This window comes from Heptranchias perlo, chromosome 7 (genome assembly GCF_035084215.1).
Source record: "Heptranchias perlo isolate sHepPer1 chromosome 7, sHepPer1.hap1, whole genome shotgun sequence".
NCBI lineage: Eukaryota > Metazoa > Chordata > Chondrichthyes > Hexanchiformes > Hexanchidae > Heptranchias > Heptranchias perlo.
In genome coordinates this window covers 73,090,240-73,103,229 of record NC_090331.1, presented here as the reverse complement: position 1 = coordinate 73,103,229, position 12,990 = coordinate 73,090,240, and the positions used below count along the sequence as shown (strand labels likewise).

Below are 12,990 nucleotides of genomic sequence, written 5' to 3'. Positions count from 1 at the left end.
AGGTAGTGGCAGGTTGAGTGAGGCTGACTGTGAAAGAGATGCACGAGAGGGTGAGTATGAGATAGAGCCATGAGATTGTATGAGGATTGGGTTGAGTGGTAGTGATGGGATGAGTACTGGCGAGGTGAGTAAGTGCAGGTAAGATGAGGATGAGGTTTGAGTGGGTATGAGGGGTGATGTGACAGAGTAGTGTTGGCAGTGCAGAAGGAATTGTGGGGTGGGGGCGGTGATGTGGCAGATGGAGTGTAGGGGAATGAGTAAGTGTACTCACTTTGGCTGACCTACTGAGGTCATTGAAGCGCCTCCTGCACTGTATGCAGGTGCGTGATATGTTGGTGGTGCAGGTGACCTCCTCTGCCACCTCAAGCCAGGCCTTCCTGGTGGCAGAGGCAGGCCGCTTCCTCCCGCCCGCCGGGGGGATGATCTCTGTCCTCCCCCTCCTCCTCACCCCATCTATTGATACCTGGAGTGAAGCCTCATTAAACTGGGAGCAGCCTTCCCCCTGGGCTGCTCCATGCTGTAATTTTTTCTATTTGTTGCAGCATCTGTCAGTGGAGGACTGCCCCTTTAAATAGAGCTCCTCCAGCTGACAGATCTTACTGCGCATGCGCAGCCCGCCCGAAGCACAGCTCAGCAGCGGGGAACCCGGAAGACAAGGTAAGTGGATCCAATTGGGCTGCGATCGCGCGGGTGGCTGACTAATTTCGCCAGGCGCGTTACGCACGCGCCCAATAGCCCCCCGGCCGCGAACTCGCAGCCCTGATAACATCGAGCCCTATATCTTTAGTCATCTAGGGAGCTCTAGCTTTGGATGTCCTTCCTATCACCCTCATGGGAATGTGTCTACTCTGTACCTGAACCATCTCCTCCTTGAAGGCCTCACATTGTTCAATTACCATTTTGCCTAACAATTTTTGGTTCCAATCCACCAGGGCACGATCCCTTTTTAACTCACTGAAATTAGCTCTCCTCCAGTTATGTATTTTTACGCTTGATTGTTCCTTGTCCTTTTCCATAACTACTCTAAACTTAATATTACAATCACTGTTCCACTGGAACATGCTCCACTAGCCCCACTTTATTCCCCAGAACTAGGGTATAAAAGGTCTTAAACTGTGACTACACTTTTTGCCAGCTAGTTTACTTACTTTAGTTTCTAATCTACTATTCCTACAAGTTGTTCCCTGTGTGAGATGAGGTTAAGCAATGGGTGGCTGTGATGGTTCCCTATGAGCCTTAGAGACCTCAGGTGACTCCTGCATCAGGGTAGCTACTGTCCCAGAGGGACCAATTGCTGGTAACCTTATGCTTGCAGCATCAAGGGGAGCCAGCCCCATGTCTGAAGCGGCCTTGTGTGAAGTTATTAAAGTGAGGCTAAAGGAATCAGGTTCATTGCCACACTCTGGAGAGACAGTGACGTCTGTACACGCCCATGATGGGCACAGGCTCAGAGGTGCTAATGGCCAGAATCATCACAGACCCAAATAGTCACGATGAGGTCTTCGAAGACCTGTGCAAGTGTAGCATTCAGGCTGATCCTCAAGACATCTAGTGAAGCACTGACAACTGCCACCCCAGAAGCAACTAATGTCCTTCGAAACAGTTCCTGGCACCTTGACACTGCCGTAGTCTCCAGTGCTGTCACTGCCTCCAAGGTGTTCTGCAAGTTAAAAGAAAATTCCTGCAATGTGCTGCAGATCCAGGTAGGTGGCTCCTACCGCTTATCCATCATCTCAACCATATCACTGAAGCCCATCTCCGTTGCTTCCACGTGAGATTGATGCTCCCGCATTATTGTTCTTTTGAAGACTGGGCCCTTAGGCTCCGCAGCAGGACATTCATTTCTCCTCCCTCTGTGGAGAAATAGGACTCATCCTCTTTTTCAAGCCCAGGTCCACGTTCTCACTAGTGCTTCATTAGTGACTCACTTGGTGACAACCCTTCTGACTGCCTAACCAGTTCTTCGTGAGTGGGTGTCCGTGCTGGTGCTTGTGCAAATGACAACTACAAGTTGAGGTTATTACACAAGGTTCTATAGCACAGAAACAGGCTATTCGGCCCAACTGGTCTATGCTGGCGTTTATGCTCCACATGAGCCTCCTCCCACTCCTCTTCATCTAACCCTATCAGTATATCCTTCTATTCCTTTCTCCCTTGTGCTTATTTAGCTTCCCCTTAAATGCATCTATGCTAGTCGCCTCAACTACTCCTTGTGGCAGCGAGTTCCATATGCTAATCACTCTGGGTAGAAAAGTTTCTCCTGAATTCCCTATTGAATATATTAGTGACTATCTTATATTTATGGCCTCTAGTTTTGGACTGCCCCACAAGTGGAAACATTTTCTCTACATCTACCCTATCAAACCCTTTCATTATCTTAAAGACCTTTAAGAGTTCACCCCTCAGCCTTCTCTTTTCTCTGGAAAAGAGCCTCAGCCGGTTCAGCCTTTCCTGATAAGTATATCCCCTCAGTTCTGGTATAATCATTGTAAATCTTTCACCTTCTCCAATGTCTCAATATCCTTTCAATAAATGGAAACCAGAACTATTCACAGTACTCTGTGTGGTCTAACCAATGTTCTATATTTGCTAGAATGATACCCGGACTTCAAGGGTTAAGTTACGAGGAGAGATTACACAAATTGGGGTTGTATTCTCTGGAGTTTCGAAGGTTATGGGGTGATCTGATCTAAGTTTATAAGATATTAAGGGGAACGGATAGGGTGGATAGAGAGAAACTATTTCCGCTGGTTGGGGATTTTAGGAGTAGGGGGCATAGCCTACAAATTAGAGCCAGACCTTTCAGTGGTGAGATTAGAAAACATTTCTACACATAAAGGGTGGTAGAAGTTTGGAACTCTCTTCCGCAAACGGCAATTGATACTAGCTCAATTGCTAAATTTAAATGTGAGATAGATAGCTTTTTGGCAACCAAAGGTATTAAGGGATATGGGCCAAAGGCAGGTATATGGAGCGCGATCACAGATCAGCCATGATCTTATCAAATGGCGGAGCAGGCACGAGGGGCTGAATGGCCTACTCCTGTTCCTATATGTTTAACATTACTTCGCTGCTTTTCCATTCTATCCCTCTGGAAATGAACCCAATGCTTGGTTTGCTTTTTTTAAATGGCCTTATTAACCTGTCTCGCTACTTTTAGTGATTTGTGTATCTGTATCCCTTGATCTCTACCCCATTTAAACTTATTATCCAAGCAATATGTGGCCTCCTTATTCTTCCTACTAAAATGCACCACCTCACACTTATCCATACTGAAATTCATTTACCAATTACACGCCTATTCTGTAAATTTATTAATGTCCTCTTGTATTTTGTCGCATTCTTCCTTTGTATTTACACCCCCCAATTTAGTGTTGTCTGCAAATTTTGAAATTGTACTTGATTCCAGAGTCCAAATCATAGGTGAATTGTGAACAAGTGGTGCCAGCACAGATCCCTGTGGAACACCACTTCCCACCTTTTGCCATATATCACCTTTAATGTAGAAAAATGTCCAATGGAGCTGTGTAGATGTATACACAGACAAAGGTGGATGCATCTACACAGCTCCATTGGACATTTTTAGGACAGGTCTTAAAGAGGGAGGTGGAGAGGCGGATGGGTCTAGCGAGCGCATTCCAGAGCGTGGGGCGTAGGCGGGTGAAGCTGGACCACCTCTGCCAGGAGGCTGCACGGGCAGCTCAATTGCCTGCTGTGGGGCCCACAGCTATGCTGCAGTTGACACTGGCGTCCCACCATGCAGCACTGGCTGCTGCAGCATCAGTCATGGTCCCTGAGAGACATGCTGCTGACGAGCAGGAAGGCAGCAGTTACCAGGGACACTTCCTTCAACCCTCAGGCTATGTGTCAGATGCACAAGCCTCGCAGGATCTGGCTGCTGACGATCACCCTCCACAAATTTACATTTAAAGTGTTGTTACAGGAAAATGTTTACATTATTTATAAAACTTAACTTTTTAATTGACTACCTCGATACACCGTTACCACTACTGGGCTTTTACTCCTCGGCCACCTTCCTTGTTGCAACTGAGGGCCGTTGTCAACTTTGTGGCCACTGACAAAGCCTTGCTGGAGGTAAACTGCGGCTCCAGGTCTTCATGGATCATCTCACAGAGGTGATCAACTGCTTCCTTGGTAAAGCGCAGTTTGTGCACCCACAGCTCTTCCGACAGTGCTTCAAATGTCATTTGTTGAAGATTGGCTCAGTTGCCGGCTGTGGTGCCTCACTCGGTGCAACACATCTGTTCCTCCTCCAGGTCGTCCATGATAATCAAGAATAGGGGAATGTCCAGTGGATTGGCCATTGCAATGCTTTCACTTTCCTAACACATAAAAAGAGGTGGGGTCCTGAAAGTAATTGCCTTCGGATACGAACGGGATTCCAGATAGCAAAACTGGTAAGAAAACACTGTCGAGATAAAGAATTAGAAGAAAACTCAGGGCATAATTTCCAGACTGCTGGAGGCTCCACAGCTTTGATGGTCCTTTTGTTGGCTCCCAGGCTGAGTTACGTGAGGGCCATAAATCACATCAGTACCAGGTCACCTATGCTATTATTTTTCAGTCTAACTTGCTGCGGCATGAATAATGGCGTAAATCCAGCAAATTGGCAATCTCCATTGACTGAAATGGTGGGCTGAGCGATGAGAACAAACTTTTATTGGCTTAGGCGAAGCTATCAGTGGAGCTGCGCAAATGCCCCAGCAAACTATGGCACAATGCACTTAATGACATAACTCACTTACTCCTGGAACTTTTCAAAGGGGTTTGAATGATATTGGCCCAGATTTTGCTGCCAAAATAATGGCGAGTTTAAGGGCATGCTGTTTTAATGTGTAAATTGTGCAGCAACTTGTGGCGAGGAAGAGGTGCCCTGTGAATTGTGAATATCCACAAGTTGCAATGGCAGCTCACCGTCAACCTCCCTGTGAGTTTCAAGAAATTGTTGCATTTGCACATCAATTAAACTCGCTGCAGAAAGTTAGGGCTGATACTTAACACCGTAAGAAACCTTTTAATGATGAAATTTATGTTTCAGCAATGCTAATCAACCTCTCCAGCCCAGAAAGGGAACAACTGAAACTGTGGAGTCTCATTCCTACAGGTAGTAAAGTGATAGAGATTGTTAAAATATAAAATTCCTTCCTTTGTCTCTTTTTTTTCCTCTCAATCTTTCTTTCCCTCTTTCTGTTCCTGATTTGACACTAATTCACCAGATTTATACTTTGAACGTTTGAAGAAAATAAGCCGAAGAAAAATAGTTCCAGTAATTCAAATGTTTTATCATCGCCATGAAATATGACAATTTAATAAAATGACAATGCATGTGGCCTAAAAGGAAATAACAACTAGAACTTTTGAACAGTAAATGGTGCAGTGAAAAATGTTGAGTGCACTAATATTGTTCTTAATATTTTATTGTAATATCCATTAGTACAGTTTTTCAAAAATATGGTTTCAAATAACTTAACACACATTTTGAGCATTATAAAACACTTTGAAGAATTTACTGAAGATTTATTACACATTAGTGCTCCAGATTTCTAGAGAGTTATGGTGGTATTTATTTTCTGTTAAACAACCCTCTAAAATTAACTTTGCCCCGTAAGTGAATTCAAATTCCAGATGCATGTGTTGGACACTGTATCTGTTTCTAAGCATGATCAAAAACAGCTTTTCAAAGTATATCACAAACAAATGTCAAATTAGTCGGATTTAGAATTCTTTCAAGATATTAGTTATATAAAGTCACTTACATGAATTTGGAATGCAAAAAACTCAAAACATAATTTGCCATTTTTAGCATTTTCTATTTACAAATCTATTTCTGTACCCGTGTTAGAAAAAAGATTTACAAAGTGCACCAATAGGGAAAATACTGCATTTTGAAGTATACTTTAAAATTCATGGCAACAGTTCTGGTACTTGAAAACTTGTTTCTGGCTCTGTTGGCCCTTCAGCAGCATATTGCAATGGGAGTGTTACATCAACACTGAAATTTATCCAACCTTCTACTTACAGGCAGTATACCCTCAATACGAACAATGAAATAGCAAGTATTTTTCTAGCTGTCTCACTAATAGAGAATCTATGTATACCCCATTTATAACATGCTTTTTCTACAGCTCACAAAGGCATTATAAAGAGCATCTACTGTGCATGTGTGTGCATATATTGAACTAATTATTTGAGAGCAGCACTTTGTGCTTTTTAAGATACACCCTTGATGAATTGCGCTATTATCTAATAATGCTTTTTTTTTAAAAAGCATGTCAAAGTGGAAATAAAGTTCAAGTTTTGCAGGTCTCATTCATATCCCTCAAATTAGGACCATTCGAAATGTTATATGCACTGTTTTTGTTTTGTAAAACAATGGGTTTCATCCACCCAAAATAAACTTCAAAATTAAGATAATTTTTTTTCCCACTGAAACTGGCAAATCATATTTTTCTGCTCTGATGCAATACTGTAATAAAACAGATAAGTACAGTGTTTTCTGACTCAGTGCTGTCCATGGAATCCATTTCCTATTGAATGGACAATCCATGTATTCTCCCCTTCCATAGGATATATCCAGTAATGCTGTTGAGTGGTTTAACCCAACATTATCCTGAGTACTGGCTTGTCTCATCAGCAGCTCACACCCAGGCCTGTCCAGTGTTCTGGCACCTTCAGGAAGTACTTGTCCATCGCTTCACAGAACCTTGTCCTATAAAGTTCTGGGGAGACCACAGTTGGCATTTTCCCTATGCAAAAAGCAGCAATATTGTAGTGTTTTAAAAACATCTGTGGTACAAGATTTTCATTCAATACACTACTTGAAGTGATAAGAAAACTAGTGGCTGAAGTAAGGCATTTAACTGGCTTTAAAATCTATAGATCTGAAATTGTTAAGAGTTAAAAAAAGTCTAGCTACCTAATCAATGTTAAGCCAGTCTGCACCGTGCATTGCGTAAGTATAGAAAAACTTATTTAATAGACTTAATGGTTTACTATTTATTACTATTGCACATAACTATGCAAATTCTGAAAGTCCCGCTATGCTTTCTACAAGCATCATGTAATACTTTGTTATTCTGCTAACTGGAAAAATCATGAAAATAAACTCAATAAGGACATTTCCAAAAAATAAACTGCATGGTAATATTAAAAAGGGACTACAGTGCCACAAATACAAAATGAGAAATTGCCTTTTCAAACCCACTCAGTCCAGTGAACCAGATACAATCTGGACCATCATGGACTCTTTAATTTCTAGATGGAGGGGAACAGTCATAATTAACATTTTTGAGCGAAAGATCTGCAAAATTAATCTGTGCGAGAAAGCAATTGAGCAAAAGGCAATGCCAACACTATGACAAAAATTGAAGTATTTATGTCTAAGATTTGGCATCGTATTAACTTCTTTAATTCTGTCACAGTACACAAGTGCCAGAACATCAATAGGACATTAGTCAACCTGGCCTATTGCATTCCTCACAGGAACTGATAAGTTAGACCAGAAGAGAAAAAGAAAACTCTTGTGGAGGCTTGGTATAAATTCCAGTAGCTTAAAATATAAATGACAAGGTTTTCTAATTAATTTTTGTCAGACATGTTACAGAAAGTTTAAGCGGATATCAAGGCCAGATGGACATGTGAAGACATGGGGCGTTGGGGCTCACCCGTGACAGTTGTCTAAGAGATGAGTGCTGAAATAATTTAGAGTAAGAAAGACAGAAAAGACCAAAAACAGATCAGGCACACTAAAACACGGCAGCACACAGACTATTACCTAAGAACACAAAGCTAGGCTAGAGAATATGGGTTGCTTAACAGATTATGCTCATTTACAGTTAAGTGTAATGCAAGCATAATAACATGAACTGAACTAAACTCTGGTTTCACAACAGTGAGGATGTTGCTCTTATGTTTACAACAGTGACATAGGGCTGAAGAATAGTTTTTTGGACAGTAAGGACAGACAGTAGTAGATATTTCCAAGTGAGCTCTGAAAGTCAGGATTAAAGGTTTAGTACGTGCTGTTCTGCTTAAACAGCTGGTGGGAAAATATATAGAACATTTCATGAATTCTGGACATAAAGTTTTATTCTTGCAAAAATAAGTCAGGTAAGTATGAAAACAGAGAACTAGGACAAAACCACTCATTCCTTGTTCTGCCTGATTAGAGGCTTGTAATCCTGAGGATATTTTAACATTCCTTTCTTCAATAGCAGTTCTGCTATTTGTACAATGTGCCTATAAACAACTACTTATAGACTTACCTTGTCCACCTAAGATTCCTGTAGACTTTACAACCATTTCAAGTTTTTTATCCCAAGTAAACGTCCTGATATAATCTAAATAAGTTAAAAGAAATGAGTCAGGAAGATAATTTGAAGGAAATAAGGCACATAAATTTTTCTTTGCATTCTTTTGTTAGTGCAACAAGGATAAAAATTACAAGCACAAACTAGCTGCATTTGCAGTACAGCATGTCAGTGTACCAATGTACTCCACTATGTGTTCCGATCTATTCTCATGTTGAATTCCTGGTCGCAGCTGGTTATAAAAGAGTTGCTGAGAAAGTAAGTCATTTTCCCACTGACGGGGGAAAAGGGTGTTATTCTGCACCACTGATGTTCTCCTCATTCTATCTCTTCCCCCCCCGACCCCACCCCGTAGTGGCAACCATGTCCACATTGTGTTCAACTTTATGGTTAATGCAACATATTAAAGACCGTAAACTACTTTCCATTCCACTTACCGATAATTCCAACAACCAATTCATTTGTAGTGTCATCTCGGCCCACAAGTAGGGAATAGTCAATGATGAGGTGGCTTGACAGAAAGTATGCATCACTATGAATGGATGCCCGTAGCACAGCCTTGCAGTGTGATCGAATATAAAGAGGGTTATCACGAATCATTTTTAATAGGTTTTCATCCAGTAATACCACATCACATGTCTCCTTTCCAGTTTCCGTTTTAACATTTCGATTCCTTAAGGAACCTTTTAAATCGAAAACCTGTAGAAAAAAAGTAATAATTATTTAATGACAATCAAAAATACAGAAGTTTGTATTCAGGAAGAAAGTTTAAACACAAACTCCAGTGGTGGAACTACAACGTTTAAAATGCTACCTGGATTGATATCAGCTTGTAGCACAAAGCTTGATAAAATAGTCCAAAGCAAAGTTCAACTTTTCTGTGTTATCAGGGCTGTTTTCCCAGTTTTATCTTGATGTTGTTTAGAAAAATCATGCTAGTTCTGTTTATTAAATGGTTCAGAATCAAGTAAAAACTGATGCACCTTTTAATTGTAAACCAATATACTACAGTTCTAAAGAAATCATGTACTGCTGTGTAGAGGTAGGATATATAATCAGGACACAGTAATTGTCTTCATTTTCCAAATCTTTACCAATTCTAATTAGAAACCAGACGTGAACCCAAACTATTTGCAATTGCTACTGCCACGTACCTGAGCCATTTTTCTTCCATAGAATAGATTCTCCATAACCAAAAGATCAAGTTTCTTCTCTGTATTGTTTTGAGAGTTTTTGTAGCCTATTCGATATACCCCCAGAATTTTGGCTAATGCTGTAGGTCTCTGTATAGTATTTTAGGAGGAAAAGAAAAGTTAAACATGTAATTTTAATGCCCAATTTAAAATAAGTAATTTAATACATTAAGATTAAATTTGTTTTGGAAATTGAAGTTGGAATCACTATAAAAGAGAATGGAAATAATACATACAAGTATGCATCTTTTGTATGCATTTTAACCAATTTTTTTGTTTAATTCATTTCCCCAAATCACTTTCAATTCAAAGAGTGGAATAATCCAAGTCCACACACATCGCCACCAGGTGGTGCACTTGAGTGGTGATATTATATACTGATAAATGGTAGAAGCTGAAGCTTTGAATTAGTAAATCACTAGTTTACTGTTTATTCAGTTGAAAATGACTTTATATCCCCCGTTAAATTTAATTTATTTAAAATTCTTTTATTGTCACCCTGTGCCATGTAATATTCTTGAAGTAGCTCTCTGGCCTATCGTATGTATAATGCTGCTGGGAGGTGCACAATTGCCCGGAATAACTCGCCCTCCAATTTTTCCACTGCAGGCATCTTTCCAAGATGGTCAAGATCAGATGCTCGCAGAGTCCAGATTTGTTTATATGAACCAATATTCAACTACTTCAGCAGTACCTTTTGTTTTCCCCAAAGTACTGGTAGCGTAAGAATCCAACGAACATTTTGCCTTAAAGTTGTAGCATCCCAAAAATGACAGTAGCTTAATTGCTAAAAATGGCATTGCAGAACTGAATTGTTGAAGGCTTTATTTTTCACAGCAAGGAATGTGGATTAGAACCTGTGTGATTTGTATAGTTTACAAATAGCATTTATCTCCATTAATCGCGCAAAGGGCAATGATTGGAGATTATAACCACAGGTAAACAAACTACCATTCCCAATCTATTCAAAACTACAAGAAAAATTTCAAAGCTTGGTGGTGAAGTTTCCAGAGGTTGAACAGCCCATTGGCACTCACTGACCATAAGTGGGGCAAGGTGTTGCAGGAAACCAGACACCCAGAAATCAAAGTTTTTAGTACAGGAAACAGCGAATTGGTAGAAAAATGGACAACCCCCCTCCTCCTCCCCCGGTTACCTTTTGCTGAACAGCAGTTGTAATATAATTAAAATAATGAGGAGCAAAATCCAGGAAAGACTGTACTTCCAGGCGAGGCATCTGCTTCAGAATAAAGCGGTCATCTAGAAAAGATTACATTTTTAAATTGATAAAAATCACACCCAAGAGATTTGTCAGCACTTTTGCTCTATCTTTTGAATGAAATATTATACTGAGGTCTCACCTGCCTGTTCAGTTGGATGTAAAAGATCACATGGCACAATTCAAGGAGCAGGGACTTCTCCCAATGTCTTGACCAAAATTCATTCCTCAATCAACATCACCAAAACAGATTAACTGGTCATTTGTCTCATTTGCTGTTTGTGGGACCTTACTATGCACAAATTAGCTTATGTGTTTACCTACATAACAACAGTTACTATACTTCAAAAACGTAGCTCAATGGCTCTTTGGTTCATCTTGAGGATAATGAAAGACACCAGATAAATGCAAATTCACTCTTGCTTGGATTGTAGTGTGAAGTTGGCAATGTAACTGCTTTTGATATTCAATAAAAAGTCTTCTATAATTTTGAAGACTCAAAAGAAATACAAATATTCTGATTTTTTTTTTAAAGTGCTTATAAGTATAAATGTTTTTGCATATTAATATTAGACATGGTGCATAAAAAACTAGGAGGGGCAAACAGCAACAGAACAAAGGATAGTATAGAAAGAGCAGGAAAAAAGCAAAGCCGACTAGCATGGTGTTGGAATGCATGTCTGTTAATGCGAGGAGTGTTACAAATAAGGTTGACAAGCTACAGGCACAAGTTGCCACATGGGGTTATGATATAGTGGCTATAACGGAGACCTGGCTTAAACATGGGCAGGAATGGGAACTACACATTCCTGGCTGCAATGTACTCAGGAGGGATAGAGAAGGAAAAAAGGACAGGAGAGGGGTGGCAGTATTGATCAAGGATAATATTACAGTTCTACAGAGGGATGATATACTAGGAGGTTCAAAGACTGAATCTATTTGGTTAGAGTTAAGGAACAGAAAAGGAGCTGTTACATTGCTGGGTGTTTACTATAGAACCCCAAATAGTGAGAAGGAGATAGAGGAGCAAATCTATAGGCAAATTTCAGAGAAATGTAAAAATAATAGAGCAGTAATAGTAGTTGACTTCATTACCCTAATATAGACTGAGAAAAAAAAAAGAGTAAAGGGCAAGGAGGGTGAAGAATTCCTAAACTGAGTACAGGAGAACTTTCTTAATCAATATGTTTCTAGCCCAATGAGGAAGGAATGCTGGATCTAGTTCTAGGGAATGAAGTAGGGCAAGTGGAGTGTATTTCAGTGGGAGAACATCTGGGTAATAGCGATCATAATATAATTAGGTTTAAAGTAGTTATGGAAAGGGACAAAGAAACATCAAAGGTGAAAATACCCAACTGGAAGAGAAACAATTTCAGTGATTTAAGAATGGATCTAGCACAGGTGGACTGGAAATAAAGATTGGCCAAGAAAACAGTAAATGAGCAATGGTAGGCTTTCAAGGTGGAGATAGTTCAGGTACAAACCAAGCATATTCCCATAAGGAGAAAAGATGGGGCATCCAAAGCTAGAGTTCCCTGGGTGACAAAGGAAATAAAGGTTAAAATAAAACAGAAAGGAGAGGTTAGGTACAGAATACAGTGGAAAACCAGGCAGAACACAGGTGTAGGGGGAAATAAGGGCAGTTTTTTAAGGCTGTAACTGGTAGAATAGATAAGGGAAAACCAGTGGATGTGGTTTATTTGGATTTTCAGAAGGCCTTTGATAAAGTCCCACATAAGAGGTTAGTGTGCAAAATGAAAGCACATGGGATTGGTGGTAATATACTGGCCTGGATTGAAAATTGGTTAACAGACAGGAAGCAGAGAGTAGAAATAAATGGGTCTTCTTCGGGGTGGCAGGCAGTGACAAGTGGGGTACCGCAGGGATCATGCTTGGGCCACAGCTATTCACAATATATATCGATGATTTGGATGAGGGAACCAAATGTCATATTTCCAAGTTTGCTGACGACACAAAACTAGGTGGGATCGTGAGTTGTGAGGAGGATGCAAAGAGGCTTCAAGCCGATTTAGACAAGTTGAGTGAGTGGGCAAATACATGGCAGATGCAGTATAATGTGGATAGATGTGAAGTTATCCACTTCGGAAGGAAAAACAGAAAGGCAGATTATTATTTAAATAGTGATAGGTTGGGGAATGTTGATGTACAAAGGGACCTGGGTGTCCTTGTACACCAGTCACTGAAAGCAAACATGCAGGTGCAGCAAGCAGTTAGGAAGGCAAATGGC

General features: G+C 40.4%; 1 protein-coding gene across 3 annotated transcripts in view; it reads right to left on the bottom strand.

The window, feature by feature from the left end:
- Positions 1-5,422: 5,422 nt before the first annotated feature.
- pikfyve (phosphoinositide kinase, FYVE finger containing) overlaps positions 5,423-12,990 on the bottom strand; it is a 116,580-nt gene continuing 109,012 nt past the window's right edge. For all 3 annotated transcript variants that reach the window (XM_067987889.1, XM_067987891.1, XM_067987892.1), the window contains 5 exons: positions 10,680-10,783; positions 9,485-9,613; positions 8,768-9,029; positions 8,286-8,360; positions 5,423-6,767 (listed from right to left, as the gene is read on the bottom strand). In XM_067987889.1, the coding sequence (XP_067843990.1) occupies positions 6,652-6,767; positions 8,286-8,360; positions 8,768-9,029; positions 9,485-9,613; positions 10,680-10,783 (686 nt within the window). In that variant the 3' untranslated portion in view covers positions 5,423-6,651. The remainder of the gene's footprint in view (positions 6,768-8,285; positions 8,361-8,767; positions 9,030-9,484; positions 9,614-10,679; positions 10,784-12,990) is intronic.